The sequence below is a fragment of the Plectropomus leopardus genome, chromosome 10, assembly GCF_026936395.1.
Source record: "Plectropomus leopardus strain MGB_pleo_1.0 chromosome 10, ASM2693639v1, whole genome shotgun sequence".
NCBI lineage: Eukaryota > Metazoa > Chordata > Actinopteri > Perciformes > Serranidae > Plectropomus > Plectropomus leopardus.
This window is the reverse complement of record NC_142185.1, coordinates 21,492,713-21,507,485: the sequence shown is the minus strand read 5'-3', so window position 1 is coordinate 21,507,485 and position 14,773 is coordinate 21,492,713. Positions and strand designations below refer to the sequence as shown.

Genomic DNA, 14,773 nt, shown 5'->3' with positions numbered 1-14,773 from the left:
TTCATACCCGATGTTTGTGATATAGTTATTTTAGATATCTTAGATATCTCTAGATATATTTTATTGAACAAACTGATACATCGAGTAGGCTATATTCGATATATTGCCCACCCCTACTTAAACTGTGACCATCCCAGTGAACACCTGTGTAGTAATGACGCTGTTTAACCAGCATCTTGACATGCAACACCTGTCAGGTATATGGATTATTTTGGAAAAGTACTCACTAACAGAGATGTCAACAAATGTGTGACCAGAGTTTGAAAGAAATATATTCATTAAGAGCATAAAAAAAGTCTTAGATTGTGAATTTAAACCTGTGAAAAACTCTAACCTTTGTTATGTTGTGAGGGAGAGGGAGTCTGTTTTTGTGTTGCTGTGTCTTCCTGTTCCTGGACCCGCCTCAGTAGCCGTTTTATCTCGTTGTCATATTCAACCCACTCAGGTACAATCCTTGCTGCGGCCGTTAACTTGGGCTCCTTGGTCTTTGGGTTATTGCACTGCAGCAGGAAAAGCAGACAAAACACATCACTCACGCCACCAGTGCCACTTTCCCCCAACAAGTCATATTGCCGTTCCCAGCACTGTCTGTGGCAGGCATTTGAACCTAATTTGATTTCCAATTCTGTTAAAAGGACATTAGCCCATGTCTTGTGTCTGAATTACCAAGTGGTGTCCTATACCACAATGAGACAATGCTTCCTATTGCAGTCCACTGGAGCCCGTCCAGTAATTCTCTAAATTAGTTTAGGAGACTACAGGATTGCTCCTCAGTTGTCTCCTAAATGCCAAGTGCCTTGTGGACATTAATGGCTGGGAAATATGCTCCTGCTTTTCAGTACTGCTGCAGCTACAGCTCACTATTATTACGAAAAAAAAAGCTGCAAACATGGTGTAAATACAAATATATTCAAACTTTTTCAATTATCAGCATGTTTCAACACAAAAGAGTGATTTAAATAAAGACAAAGGGAATTTTACTATCTAAGTAAAGGGAATAATTGGATTTGATCATGAATTCTGTAGTAATCCCCAGGTATTCCTGTTAGCTTTCCCCATATTTCTATTTAGTGTAGATCTAATTGCTCAGGGACCTCACCAGGCCCCCAGGAAAGTACAGCCTTGCTCCCAAGTTTTTCCAGTGGTCCCTCGTGGCACGACAGCAAAAAAAAAACAAACAAATAACAGCAACAAAACCTGCAACTAAAAAAGCATTTTCCCCATAGAGCATAATTATAAAGGGACGACTGTGAAACTGTTGAAAGGAACCATGAACTGAACTTTGTAGTGCTCTTTCTATCATGAATGTATGATCCATGGCGGTGTTATATTTGTAAAATTTTTATTTGAGCTGAGAAATGTGATTTAAATAAATATCATAAGTATGTTTTTAGTGTGTAATTCCTTAGAAGAAGTCGTTTGTATCCACAAAGGCTGTGGGGCTATCTGTGTTTTTATGAAAGCTGCTTACGGTAGTGAGCAGCCTCTCTGCGATGAGTGTCAGAAAAACACTGATTTTTAACATGAAACTGCTTTATTCAGTATTTTTATCTGTTTAAATCACTGTGCCCATTTGATTTAAAAAGGAAGACAACTCTTTGGCTCTTGGTAAAAACCTCCAAAACATTATCTGAAAGGTATCAGTTATCAGAGGAAAAATAAAGTGAGCGGAAATCAGCAGGTGCTAGGCTAGTGGCCTGTCTCCAATATGCTGAACAGCGTTGGAGAAACATCAATTTGTAACACGAAACTCCTTTGTTCAGTGTTTTAACTGGTTTAAATCACTAGGTCAGTTCGTTTTGGAGAGGAACAGACCTCTGTGGATAATTCGGCTCTTGGTAAAGACCTCCTGAACACTGAACGCTGAAGGAATCCTAACAAGGAGAAGTTTCAGCTGGTTACAATCTGCAATCTTTACTGCTAGATGCCACTAAAGCCCCCTAAATCCTACACACTGAACCTTTAAAAAATTGTGACCTTATCACAATGTAAAGTCTACGAGCCCAGTGGGAACTTGTGGGCGGGGCCAGCAGAAGAAAAATTTCTGCACATATACAAGGGGGCGCATACCATAGAAGTCAAATTGAAAGCTAGAAAGCTTTTTGTTGCACATGCAAGGTGAGAAATGGTCAATGGACTGAAACAACAACATTTATGAGTCCGGTATCCAGATCCATGGACTCACCAGGTCTATAGTCTTGGCTGTGACTTTGGAGGTGTCATCACACCACGTCTCACACCAAAGCCACTCCTGTGGAAGAGACTTGATGGCCACCTGGTGGATCATGTTGTTAGGAAGGTCCTAAAAAATATCAGAAAAAAATATTAAGGTGCATTACTACAACAGACAAAGCACATAGCAGGTGCTAAGAGAACAAACTCTACATCTCTGAGTTACGTACCTGGTCCAAGTTGGACAGACTGTTGGGGTCTTGGCTCAATGCTTGGTACTGTCCTCGTAATCTGTCCCCAGCTGCAATCTTCCTAAACTTCTTTAAATCTACTACATACAGAGCGCTGGTTGAAATAGAGGAGGAGGAGAGAGAAAAGACAGGTGTGAGAAGACGGGGATGAAGGGAAGCCCATAGGAAGGACTTCATAAAAATAAAAATAATGACTCAATAAAGATAATACCCCAGGCACATTCAGATAATTGTACCTAACGTGGCATATTAATAAACCTAACTGTGTCAACTGTGTAGTTTCATTTATTAGATTTAAGTCTGCCAGAGGACATTCACTTCCTTATGTTTTCCCGCGATTCACCGATGCGGTTCAGTCACTCGCTGCTTTTGTCTCACCCCGCAGAGCTAAGCAGCACACTGGCATCTATATGTCCCGTCATATAAAGTTTAAGTTCTGCAAATTCTCTGTTCAGCTGCTGGCTGTCCCCTGATCAGCCATCACACTGACGGAGAGAACGCAGGGCCACATGTCGAGAAAGCAGCTCAACACTTTATTACATACCTGGTGCTTGATTTAATGCACTATGGCTGTTTTTGTAGAAGGCTGAAACTAAAATATAGCCACAAGAACTACAACTATAATTGGTGTCCAATCACCATGAAACTGTCTGACACAGTACTGGAGTCACAATTTATTAGTTAGTTTTTAGCTGGTGACAATTAAGAATTGACAACTAATTTGATCGATAAATTGCTATTTTTTAAGAAAAAAAAAAAATGATGCAGCACAACCACCGCTTTACCCAGCGAAGATTTGGAAAAGTGTTGGAAACATGGAAACATCAGTAAGTCCAAACCTGAAGAAAATATTTCTGCGCTCTTATATCTGCGCAGTGTTCCACTTTATTCCGAGTTTTCAGTCACAAGAGTAACCATGAATGAACACTGGACAGGCAGGTAAAAGTGACCAATCCCAGTCTAATCACTGGCAGTATGCAACACACCTGTGCACACACCGGCTGGTAGAAGCTCCACCAAGTGTGTGTGTGTGTGTGTGTGTGTGTGTGAGAGAACCCACACGGGTCGGTAGAGATTTTAAAACTTTCTCGTGGATTCTATTTGAGATGCAGATAGAGCAACAAAAACAACAGCAGCACTTCCAGCATCTAAATCCAACAATACATAAATACTCTTCCACTTCTTCGTCATATTTGAAACTTGGGATGAACTAAAAATAACACATATTCTTGCAGAATAATGAATAATTCCTCTGGATTATTAACTGAATGCTAAAATATACAGAGAAAGTGAAAGATGCATGATTTTGAGAGCTATACTATATTTAGCAGTATGGTCTCTTTTTTGACTTCTATTAATCTGTTCCTTCTTTCATGCTGCTGTGTAAAGTACTACAGCAAGTCATGAAAGTCCCCAAATAAATAAAGAAATTTAATAGCACATGAGAAGCACAATGTCCTGAATGCTAATGTTTCAAAATGCATGGATTTAGAAAAAGGAAGCTTTTACCTTGATCTTCCCTAAATATGACACTAAAGTAAAAGATGTAAGGGGATTATATTACTACAACAAGTGGCCCACTAGCGATAAATTTGCACAAGAGCTTGTTTAAAATTGTTAAAGTGCCCTCTCATCTGAATGCAAAATTACCCTTTTTCATAGCCAATGTCATTTTGTATCTTTTTTTTTCCCACCAGCACTCCACTCTGCCTCTGATTGGTTAGTACATAGAATGACAAAGGTGGTAAAAAAATAATGCTAGACGAAGACAGGCCTGCTCGCCTCTGAGGCGTTCCAGCCCTCATTGACAGAAAAAGGGAGTTTCGTGTCTTAGAAGGACCGTGCTGTGTGTACTACATATCTTAAAAATGTATGCTGAACACCAAGTGTTTGATACCATTTAACATTTTTAAGGGTGTACCAAACAATCCCTTAATTGTTGATATGGCACATGGACTTAAGAGAAAATTTAAAAATAGCACTTTATATTGAAAAGATTGTTGACCCCTGTTCTATAGAGTATCCAGAGATCAGGTAAAATGTGAGTTTTACTTTGTGCTACCAGGTTTAACTTCACAGTTGTTTTTAAGGCGGTATACCTGATGTGATATTTCCTGTGTCCGAGATGTGAGGCCCAGTAGCCGGTTTTCCAGAAGCGATAGCCCTCCATCTCTCTGCGGCTGTCACAAAACGGAGTGTAGCCATAAGGAGCACCCTCCAGGTCAAGATCCCTCAACTCCTTCAGGTCAGCCCGAACTATCTGAGAGAGAGAGAGTGAGATCAGTTAGTACGGAGAGGACTGACGACACTTCAGCCGTGTTCTCATACAATCTTCACACTAGCTCTGTGACTGAAATTTCGACGAGTCTCTCACTTTCAGACACTTAAATGTAGTTCTTGTCCATGTCACCTCGATTTCAACTCTACCTGATCGGCGTCCACAAAGATGATCTTGTCCACAGCCAAAGGGAACAGAACATCCAGGAAGAGGATCTTGTAACCCCAAATAATGCGCTGCTTCTCAGTCTGCTGGTGAAGCCATCGAGGCCATTTGTACTGTACCAGTTCATACTGAAAGCCATATGACTCTGCCATGTGAGAGATGGTTTCCTAAACACACCAAATACAAACACCAAACATAAACGCCAGAGATATATTAAATCCAGTGCCAGAGCACATAATAGAGTAATTAAACATTTAAGAAATATGTTAATATGCTTCTGTTAACAAAGTGAAAAGCCTCACCTAAATCAACAAGCAGCTACACTGTGGGATATTTGCAGTGGTGATCTTTGATCATAAGTAACTGCCTTTTTTTTTTAATTCAAAGCATCTCATAAGGTTACTGAATGAAGTTCTGAATGTCTGTCATCATATTTTATGACTCTTTAAAAAAAAAAATCCTTGTACGGTTACAATTTTAATAAAGTGATTCGCTGGATTAAATGAGTGCGTCGTTATTTTTTATTAAATCGACTTTCTTTACTGAATAAATGTAATTAATGGTGCTGTTATATTGCTCCTAGACCAGCCTGTTAAAGGGGCTGGGGAAATGTGAAGATGGTGCCAGTGGGCCAGGCGGCACAGAGAGGCTGTGTGTTGCTTCAGGATAAACAGTGCTTGGCTGTATTTGAGTGGGAACTTGAGCTAGTGTTGTAGCTTCCCTGTGATTTATCCTTTAAGCCAGTGTCAGAGTCGCTTTCCTCTTTTTGCTGAGACAGGAGTTTTCAGTTGTTGCTTTTAAGTATTTGGTTGTGAACATTTCTTTGATTCTTAATTAATTTCTTTTTTTTGCTTATGCCGCCCCCTTAATTATTTTCCTTATTATTTTACTTTTTTTTTTTTTTACTGTTTTTACTGTACTCTACTCATCCCCTGAGTCTAATGAGGGAATGTAACAGTATTATGCTATTTGTAAAACAAGATTCCAGCTGTTTTTTTTTTTTCGGAGCCATGTGATCTAAACATTTCCAATAAGTCCAAAGCGCTGTAAAGTTTAAAGTCATAATTAATTTAAAAAAGATAAATGTAATCACTTCCAAAATTCCCAAGATGTTTTTAACTGTAAAATATTTTGTTCAATCCATATCTTTCGGTGTTATGCCTTTCAAAAAAAATATTTTTCCTGCGATCAAAAACCTGTTTGCTCTCCTGCTTGCTGCACACAAACGGAAGCACGCACCTGTGTTAATCTGCATGCTCCTAATGATCAGATTAAGCACAGGTGCGCTAAACCACTCTGCACGCTGAGGAGGGGGAATGCTGGTTAGTTTGTGTGGCCTAGCTGAGGGCCAGCCATCAATGGGCGGCTATGCTACAAAGACACAAAGGCAGATAAGGAAGAATAATTCGTATAAAGACAGTTCTCGAAACTACTGGCACGCATGGCAGAACAATGGCTGTAAGCCACATTATAACGTAAGGCTGACGCTCACAGTGGCATAATATGCAGTGAAAGACATCTTGAAATAATGTATTTAATAAAAACATCAACATAAAAAATGCAAAACTGTTTTTGCAACCCAACATGTATCACAGTACTGAGTGCAGATTTACACCTATAAAAGATCTATAATAGAGATTAAACACAGAACATTACAAAAGAGGGAACAAGTTGCATGATACTTACTTTGCTTAGTATAAATAAAGCTGTGAAGAAGTGGGGTCATAGTCATTTTGAACGAGCAGGAACAACTGCATGTTTGTATTAAGTCATGAAGAGAGGGAAGTACCTTGAAAGATGGCGAGAGGTAATTCTTGAGGAACCAGAACTTGACAGGTGTTTTTGTATGCCGAAGGACGGACAGCATCATTATTCTGAGACAGACAGACAGAAGAAAGGATCAGGCTGAGGATCAGGGATAAAAGGAAATGTAACTTGTAGCGGCTGAAAAGTAAGCGTGTCTGTGAACTGAAAGTGACCCACCTCAGAAAGCGCTCATACAGATGGCCCGAGGCCACGGAAAATATGTTTAGAACATCCTCTTTCTTCTTCTCTTCATCGTCCTTTTTGGCACCGCCACCTGTGATGCTGTAAATGAGGTTGTGATACATGAGCCTTGTGTTTTTTCATACAGTGACAGTAAATCAGATGTAAGCCGGTAGACACCATGCCTTTGTTGAGCCAGTACTAATAATTATAAAAGCCAACATTTTCAGACAAATCATGCAAGACTGTGCAGCAAACTGAGGTGTTTCGTTTAAAATGAAACAATGAAGAAAAGCCATGATTTTAACAGCTCTTCATTCTCTATTCTGCTAAAACTCATCTAGAGAACTTAATAATGACCCTGTTAGAAGAGACACAGTTAAAGCAGCTGTAATATTTAAAGTGCTCCTTATTCTTATGAGCCCACATAGATGATAAAGCCTATAAAATAAATAATCTAAAATTATTTATTTGTATCAACTCACTTAACAGGTATCCAGAGATACACTGTTAAATTTTAAATGGCAGCTATATATCAAAAGATTTGAGCTTTAGGTAACAGCTGAATGAGATTAAATAAAAACCATCAGGCACTATTTTGTCAATGAAGCTACAAAGCCCAATTTTCCTGCAAAGTTTTTGTTATTTTGTGGTCAGATGCATGTGATGCCCCATGAGCGAATGAGATACGAGTTGCAAAAATGCACAGTTATACATTCTAGTTAAATGTGTTACAAATCAGTAACAGTTGTGCCAAATAACATCAGTTCCTCTCATTCCCTTTAAAGCACCTCGTTCCTAAACATTTCAAACGGTGCTTAGCTGCCTTGCACCAAACAGATAATGGTAAGAAAAACACAAAAATCATATTTACTGATGTTGTCTCAAATCGATTACAGGCCCCTAAATTGAATGGAATTGAAACAACATTGTGGCACACTTTGTGGTATCATCAAATATCCGAAGAATTAATACATTTTTACTTGCACAAATTGTTTTATTATCATTTATTGCGTTATCATATCACAACAGAGACTGAAGTGTTATCTTTCAGAACGTGCAACTCTCTTGCCTGATCAAGTTAATGGCTGCTTCATTACTTGCTCAACATGGTATTTGACTTGCCCCTGCGCAATGGAGCAATCCTAATTGTTGAGGCCTGAAGACTTGTGGTTGTCACCTTTTAGACATATTTCTTGGATTTCACTTGGAATTATGATTTTCCACACTATCCAAAACTGCTTCTAGGTGACATTACAAAACCTAATGTATTGCAGCAGAATCAGTAAAAACAGGTTAAAGTAAAGTATGGTCTAACGTTCTGCTGGTTCTCGTTTTTTTTTCCTTTTCCTTTTTTTAAACAAAACTCTGTGTGAATATTTGTATATAATTAAATGCAAAAACAATGTTGCTACTAGAAAGGCAAAAAAAGGTCAGTTTGAGCCTTTATGTGGTTGCATAATTTAACCAAAACATTCATGAATAGTAATGACTCTGCTCTAACACATCTACCCGCAATTAAAAATGCACTGCTTCAGGTGCCATTTTACCAGACCCTCAGACACACATGGCTGTTGCCCTGGTAACCTGGTGTTGTTGGATAAGAACACAGAAAAAGATCGAATGGATCACCCCGAGGGAGTGATTTGACAAGAGAGTTTGAACTGTTTACTCTTTTTTTTATTTAAGTGAGTGAACTGTGAGTGTGTCCTGAGGATGTTACAACCCTGTTCATTTGCAACAATTAGTCAATTCATTGATCAGGTAAGAGAAAAAAAAGTATTGACACTAATTTTGTTAATTGATTGTTTTGTGTGACTAAAAATGCCAAATTTGCTTAGTTTCTCAAATGTGAGACTATTTGCACCTGTGTGAATACAGTCGCACTGCAGCTATTCCGAAGTTTTACACCCATCTCTATGACGTGTTTTTGTGGATTCCACTGCGAGCTAAGATTACTTTGTAGTGTTATGTGAATGCATCGTGGTCTGGGCAAAAAAGTCATGGTTAGGGCTATTTCTAGCCAATCTTAGATATTGTCTCAGATGAAAGTGGTGATTTTGCAAGAAAAAAAACTTACAAATAAAGAGTCAGACAATCAGCTGACACAGAGCAATACAGTCCAATGGAAGAAGTAAGATGTGGTGGATGGATGGGTCAAACACAGGACTCTCACACAGGAGACTGAGGTTTGACGTCCTGTATGAATCAACTTCAGTTTATTAGTTTTAGACTAAGTTGACTTATTATTTTGAGTTTTTTTACTTTGTAAAAAGCTGCTGATTGCACAATGTGTACATAAACTTTAGCAGAACAGCTGAATGGACCCATTTGTGTTAAAGTCGTATTTGACGTCACTAGGATACCCTAGTACTGTACAGTATTTAAACCACAGGTGGTGAATTACAGACACCTGGAGTGCAACCAGCATCTGCCAACATCTGGTTTTAAAGGCTGAATTACCATAATGTTATGTAATCTTCAGAACTTGTCACAAATGTCACTGTGTAAATCTTTGGCAATATTTCACCCGACAGTTGTTTCAGGTTTCATAGTGAGGTATTTGGTCAAAAATGTTCTTATATGTGCTTTATTTATGTGATGTACAATGAGCCACATAAACACCAAACTAGCAAGAAACATGGAAAAAAACTTTGCCTTAGGGGCAAAAAATAGCCTAAAGCATCATTTAATACAACTTGCCCACTCAAAGATGGTCACTATCAAATCCGTTCATTAACTTTCAGACTCAATTGCATTCATGCAATTCAATCTTAGCAATAATTTAATCTACATTTGAAAATCCAGGCTACCAACAAGATTAATTAAATGTTTTTTCTTATGTTAGGATACCATCACAGACAGTAAAGTCCAAAGGACACTGTCCACACCCTAGTGCTATTGAAGAGCAGTGGCTCATGATGCAAGGCACATTTGGCGGACAGAAATCAAGACTTGTGCTGGAGGGTAGATGTGTCTGCAGTCAAACTGTGTGTCCTTGTCTGTAACAGACTGCTGATGAGGGAAGGAGTGTCTCTCCCACACTCAATCACAACCACAGCCTCGGCCCCGAGGCTCCAGGAAGACACCAGTGAGTGAGAGAGAGGTGTGAAGGGAGGAAGGGAGCATACTGTTCATTTCTACATGTCCTTTAAAACCAACTCTGATGTGCACATACAAGTGACTAGTAAGCAAGTCACATCCATATAGCACAAACTCAACTATGGCCCAGGATGCTGCACAACTTTTTTTTTTTACCATTTAATTTGTTGTTGAAAACATTTAGTGCATTTCTCTCCCCTCTCAGAGCACTGCTCTCTCTAGTTGAGCAGTTGGCTTTTTTTTGGAGGGGGGGGGCACCACACATCTGTAGAGTCTGGGGAGACCGACTGCCTGCCATGACTAAGCCAGCCATTATGAAGGGCCTCCAGCACTACAGTGAGGCCCCCCAGATAAGCAGCTTTAGAGGGTCAGGTGAGAGCCCGTTTGGCCGACTCGCTCCTGATAATCTGGACCTCTGGAAGGATCCACAAAGCTTTGGGTAAATCCTGAGCAGTGGACAACACCAACCGCACAAAAACTCTACTTCTGTTTGTCCTCTAAATCTGTCGATTGAGCAGAATCATTCTCTAACATCTGTGTGAAGATCATCAAAAGACATAAACAACATGTGTGCCAAGTAGACTAAAGGACAGATAGTCCATGTATTGTGGTCACGGATAGATTACTGAACAGGCCTACTGGGCACAGACCCAAGGGCCCACAGTGTCAAGGGCCATCCTGGCCTTTACCTGCAAAATTTCACTCAAATTAACTTGTAATAACCAAGGAGAGACTCAAAATGAACACGAAGAAATCAATGACCAAAAGAGACACAAATATACCTTAAAGATACACAATTTGACATTTAAAGGGACACAAAAAGACACCAAAGACATGCTAAGGAACTACAAAAAGACACAAATCTCAAATAAAAAGACACAAAACTACTACAAAGACACAAAAAACAACAAGGACACACAAAATTACAAGAAAGAGATACAAAACCACAAGGAGATACTGACAACTACAAACACAAAACGAATGACTACAAAAAGAGGCGAAAGCAGTCTGTGTGTCTAGTTATGTAGGGTAGGCGGTTGAGCTTTTTGCACGTCCGTGCCAAGTGTCTCATAATCCACCCATGATAGTGCTGATGTGATTTTTGACTCTCCACGAGTTTTGATGCCTTCATTACGACGCTGACTTGATCACCTTTCCTTTACCTGAGAAATGAAATGAAATGGAAATGCTAATTGCTAATTGCCAATTGCTTTTATCTCATCACCCTTGCTCTACTGTAATTCACTTTTTACCTGCCTTAATAAATCTTCCTTACACTGTTTACAAATTGTCCAAAATGTTGCTGCTAGGCTTTTAGCATGATCAGCAGTCAGTCACATATCACACTTATTTTAACTGTTTTGCATGTGCCATTTTAAAATGTTGACTCTCACTTACAAAGCCCTACGTGGCCAGGTTCCACAATATGTCATGCTCTGTTTTACATCTTTTCTTAAAAAATGTAAAAAAAAATCAAACAAATATTAATCTTTCTTTGTGCATCAAGCACTGTGATTGGTTGTAAAACACTATGATGTCATTGCTAAAATAGGAAATGACTGTCACAGCTACACCTGTAAACAAAATCTGATTGTTGCAGTCGAGCCCTAAATATGTGCTTGTTGACTGCCAGTTTAGTGTGTACATGTGCTAGTTCTCAGATGTTGGCTCGATGTCTCACAGCTTTAAGATTGATCAGGAATAAAAAAAAGGGACTGCAAAATATTTTCCAAATTGTACATGGTTTGAATATTTTTGGTTGGTGTTACTTGGCAAAGTTTTAATCATGAAGAAAATACTTTTCCAAGAAAGAGGAGAATGAATCATGCACCAAACAAAAATCCCTTCCCCACATTGCAACCACCAACACAACCACACAAAGAAAACCACAACCAGTTTCTCCAACATGGAAAGCATTTTCATCTGAGCTATGTGGTCTGAATAAAAGTTTTTCTTTTGATAAACGCTGCAGAAAAATCATGTTTCCTCCTCATGTTTCAACAGGAAACACAAAGCAAATACACATTGCTGCCTTTTATCTGGATCCAGTCTGGGCAAACATAAATGGCCAAGGCCTCATCTAACACTCTCCAAGGTCTTACGACTACTTGGGGAGAGGTTGCTTTTACAGCACCCTCCACCTAAAACTTGAACTCCCTCAGGTGACACAGCCGCTGATGCTCCTCCACATCCTGTGTGGCGCTGACGTTTCTGATCTCTAAGCACAGCATAAGGGATATTAAACCCTCACAGTTCCCCAAGCTGAAAGTAGTGAGACTAAAAAACCTCCCTTTGACTTCCTCCCAGCCGAAGTTGATGATGAAAGCTCAGAAGAAAGAAACCACTAAACAAAGCAGGAGAGCGTCTAGGAAAGAAAGAATAGGAAGAAATCAATTTTCACTGAGTTTCATTATCACTCTACAGAGATAAAGATAAGACAATTTGTAACAACTCTGTCACTTGATGCTTGCTGATGCACGAATCCACATCACTAATTCTTCAGATGCGTTAAATCAATACATGGCCTTCATTCCCAGCCTTTACAACAAATCCCACAAAGCACCCTGAGATTACAAATGAAGTAATGGCTATAAAGACATCTTTACTTTGAAAACAACAATATTTTGTAAGATCACTGACCAAGGTTTACATAGTGTCGACTGAACTATTCAGATTCCTTTACTTTTGAAAACCTGCAAACCTTTTCTTTCGTTGTGCATTCATTTTAAAAAGTATTTTTCTGGAACTAGCATTCAGAGTCCTGTGAAACGCCAATCTGTTCTATCAATGAATAAACAATAGGTTTCTTATGAGGGTTTATCTTTCAAACAAGCAAATATTTTTTCAATATTTTGTGTCATCTGTTACTGCATACACTGCATTTGGTGGTTCTCAGTGTTTTTCATTCTGTCTTTTAATTAGTCATCATCTCCAAACTTCAGGTGAAACCAGCTGCCTTCACTGGATGTAAATATGAGCTACGGGTTCACTCGCCAGAGCACACTTCTTTAAAATAACTATTTCACCGATAAGAGAATCCTTACATGAAACAATGTCTCTGTAATAAAAATATGTAAATATTTTTGAAATTGGTGCTACATGACCAGAGGAAACAGAGAAAAAGGACACTTTTGCTCAAGAGGTTGAAAACCTACAACTACAACTTCTTGTATAACAGTCAATTGATAAGATAAGTTTGAGAGAAAGACAACTTTTTGTCACTGCTGTTGGTGGCATCGGAGGCAGGGAGAGGGGATATCTAGGCACTGGTTCAATGGAGGGAAGATTATCACTGTATGTCTACACTAACCACATTGTTTTGATTCAAATCTGGTTGAAAATCGACAAAATATCTCTTTAATTTGGACCCAATGGACAGAAAATATGTAAGCAGAGTTTGGATATATGGTTAGACTTTTTTATTTAACACGATATGTGGCTTCTAAGCCTTGAGATTTGCAGTTTCTTGTTTTGAAAAGAGGGTATGCTGGAATCATGCCAAAAGGAGGTTCTCTACTCTCTCCAAACGCAGTCAAATTTAGGTAAGGTTTATATTTATACATCACAGGCACCTAGGAAGCAGTTACGTCTCTTGAAACCATCATATTCAACCTTTAATTTAACCTTTTATGTTATGTTTTCATTACTCAAATGCAGGAATACCATGGGAAATAGTTTAAAGATTGCATTCAATTATGAAACTATTCATCCATCAATCCACTTTCAGCTTTTTATTTTTCCTTCGTCATGGCAAAGGCTGGTTTTAATAGGGTATTCCAAATGTTGTTTTTCCCAAAAGCGTCGCACAGCTCCTAATAGCTGACATCTACGTCAGAGGGGATCGGTAATCCCTTCAGCTGGTTCTGGGTCTGTCATGGGATGTCCTCCCAAGATGGACAGGCCTAGAACACTTCTATAGAAAATGCCCGGATCAGACAGTTAAACCACCTGAATGAGCTCCTTTTAACAAGAAGGAGCAGCGATTTTACTCCAAGCTCCTCAGCTCGTTCCTGTGGGAGAGCCCACAAGAGGAATGAGCTTTACCTATTGCAGAGCACCCAGCTCTTACTGCAATCACAGAAGGACTGAATAGCTTGTAGCAATGGCCAGCCATGCCCATACACACGGTCATAGACCTTTCGATGCCCCTAAAATACATGTAGACTGATTGTACTCCCAAGACCTCTCCAGTGTCATAGCAAGAGAGCTGGTCCATTTCTCCATGATCAGGGAAGAGTTTTGACTGTTCAGGTTCAACAATTTGTTTCCCACACCTTGGCATATTGCATCCTACATCGACACCAGCATAAATGTGGCTAATTAGAAGAAGAGGAAGAAGAAGAATTCTCTATTGTAACATGTACATTGTACAGTGAAATTTGCCCTCTTCATTTAAACCATCCTCTACAGAGCAGCGAGTGGCCATGTGCAGCATTCAGGTAGCAACTTCACATCTTCTGCCAGCACCTCAGTCAGGAGCACCAACAGGAGTATTAATGTACATGGTTTGATGATGGGAGAGGAAAAACAGGCAGAGCCGGAGAGAAAATCCAAACTCTTTACATTTGACAGCCGGGATTTGAACCCAGGACATTGCTGTGGGGCAACAGTGCTAACCACTAAGCCACCATGCAACTACTGCTCTGCCTTCTGATCTAGTTCTGACTCCTTTCCCAGCACACAGGTGCTGTCCTGACACATATGTCAAATGCAGTATGCCAAAAACTAGGATATCCTATAGCATCTGGGCAAATTTCGCAGTACCCATAATCCTATGCGCTACAAAAGATATGTCACATTGACAGAGCCGCAGACAGAT

The 14,773-nt window shown here is 39.4% G+C and overlaps 1 protein-coding gene across 4 annotated transcripts in view; it reads right to left on the bottom strand.

Annotated features, from left to right (window-relative positions):
- uggt2 (UDP-glucose glycoprotein glucosyltransferase 2) overlaps window positions 1–14,773 on the bottom strand; it is a 59,860-nt gene that overhangs the window by 4,062 nt on the left and 41,025 nt on the right. For all 4 annotated transcript variants that reach the window (XM_088083288.1, XM_088083289.1, XM_088083287.1 and 1 more), the window contains 7 exons: window positions 6,850–6,954; window positions 6,656–6,740; window positions 4,851–5,033; window positions 4,523–4,683; window positions 2,403–2,517; window positions 2,186–2,302; window positions 335–500 (listed from right to left, as the gene is read on the bottom strand). In XM_088083288.1, coding sequence (XP_087939414.1) covers window positions 335–500; window positions 2,186–2,302; window positions 2,403–2,517; window positions 4,523–4,683; window positions 4,851–5,033; window positions 6,656–6,740; window positions 6,850–6,954 — 932 coding nt within the window. The remainder of the gene's footprint in view (window positions 1–334; window positions 501–2,185; window positions 2,303–2,402; window positions 2,518–4,522; window positions 4,684–4,850; window positions 5,034–6,655; window positions 6,741–6,849; window positions 6,955–14,773) is intronic.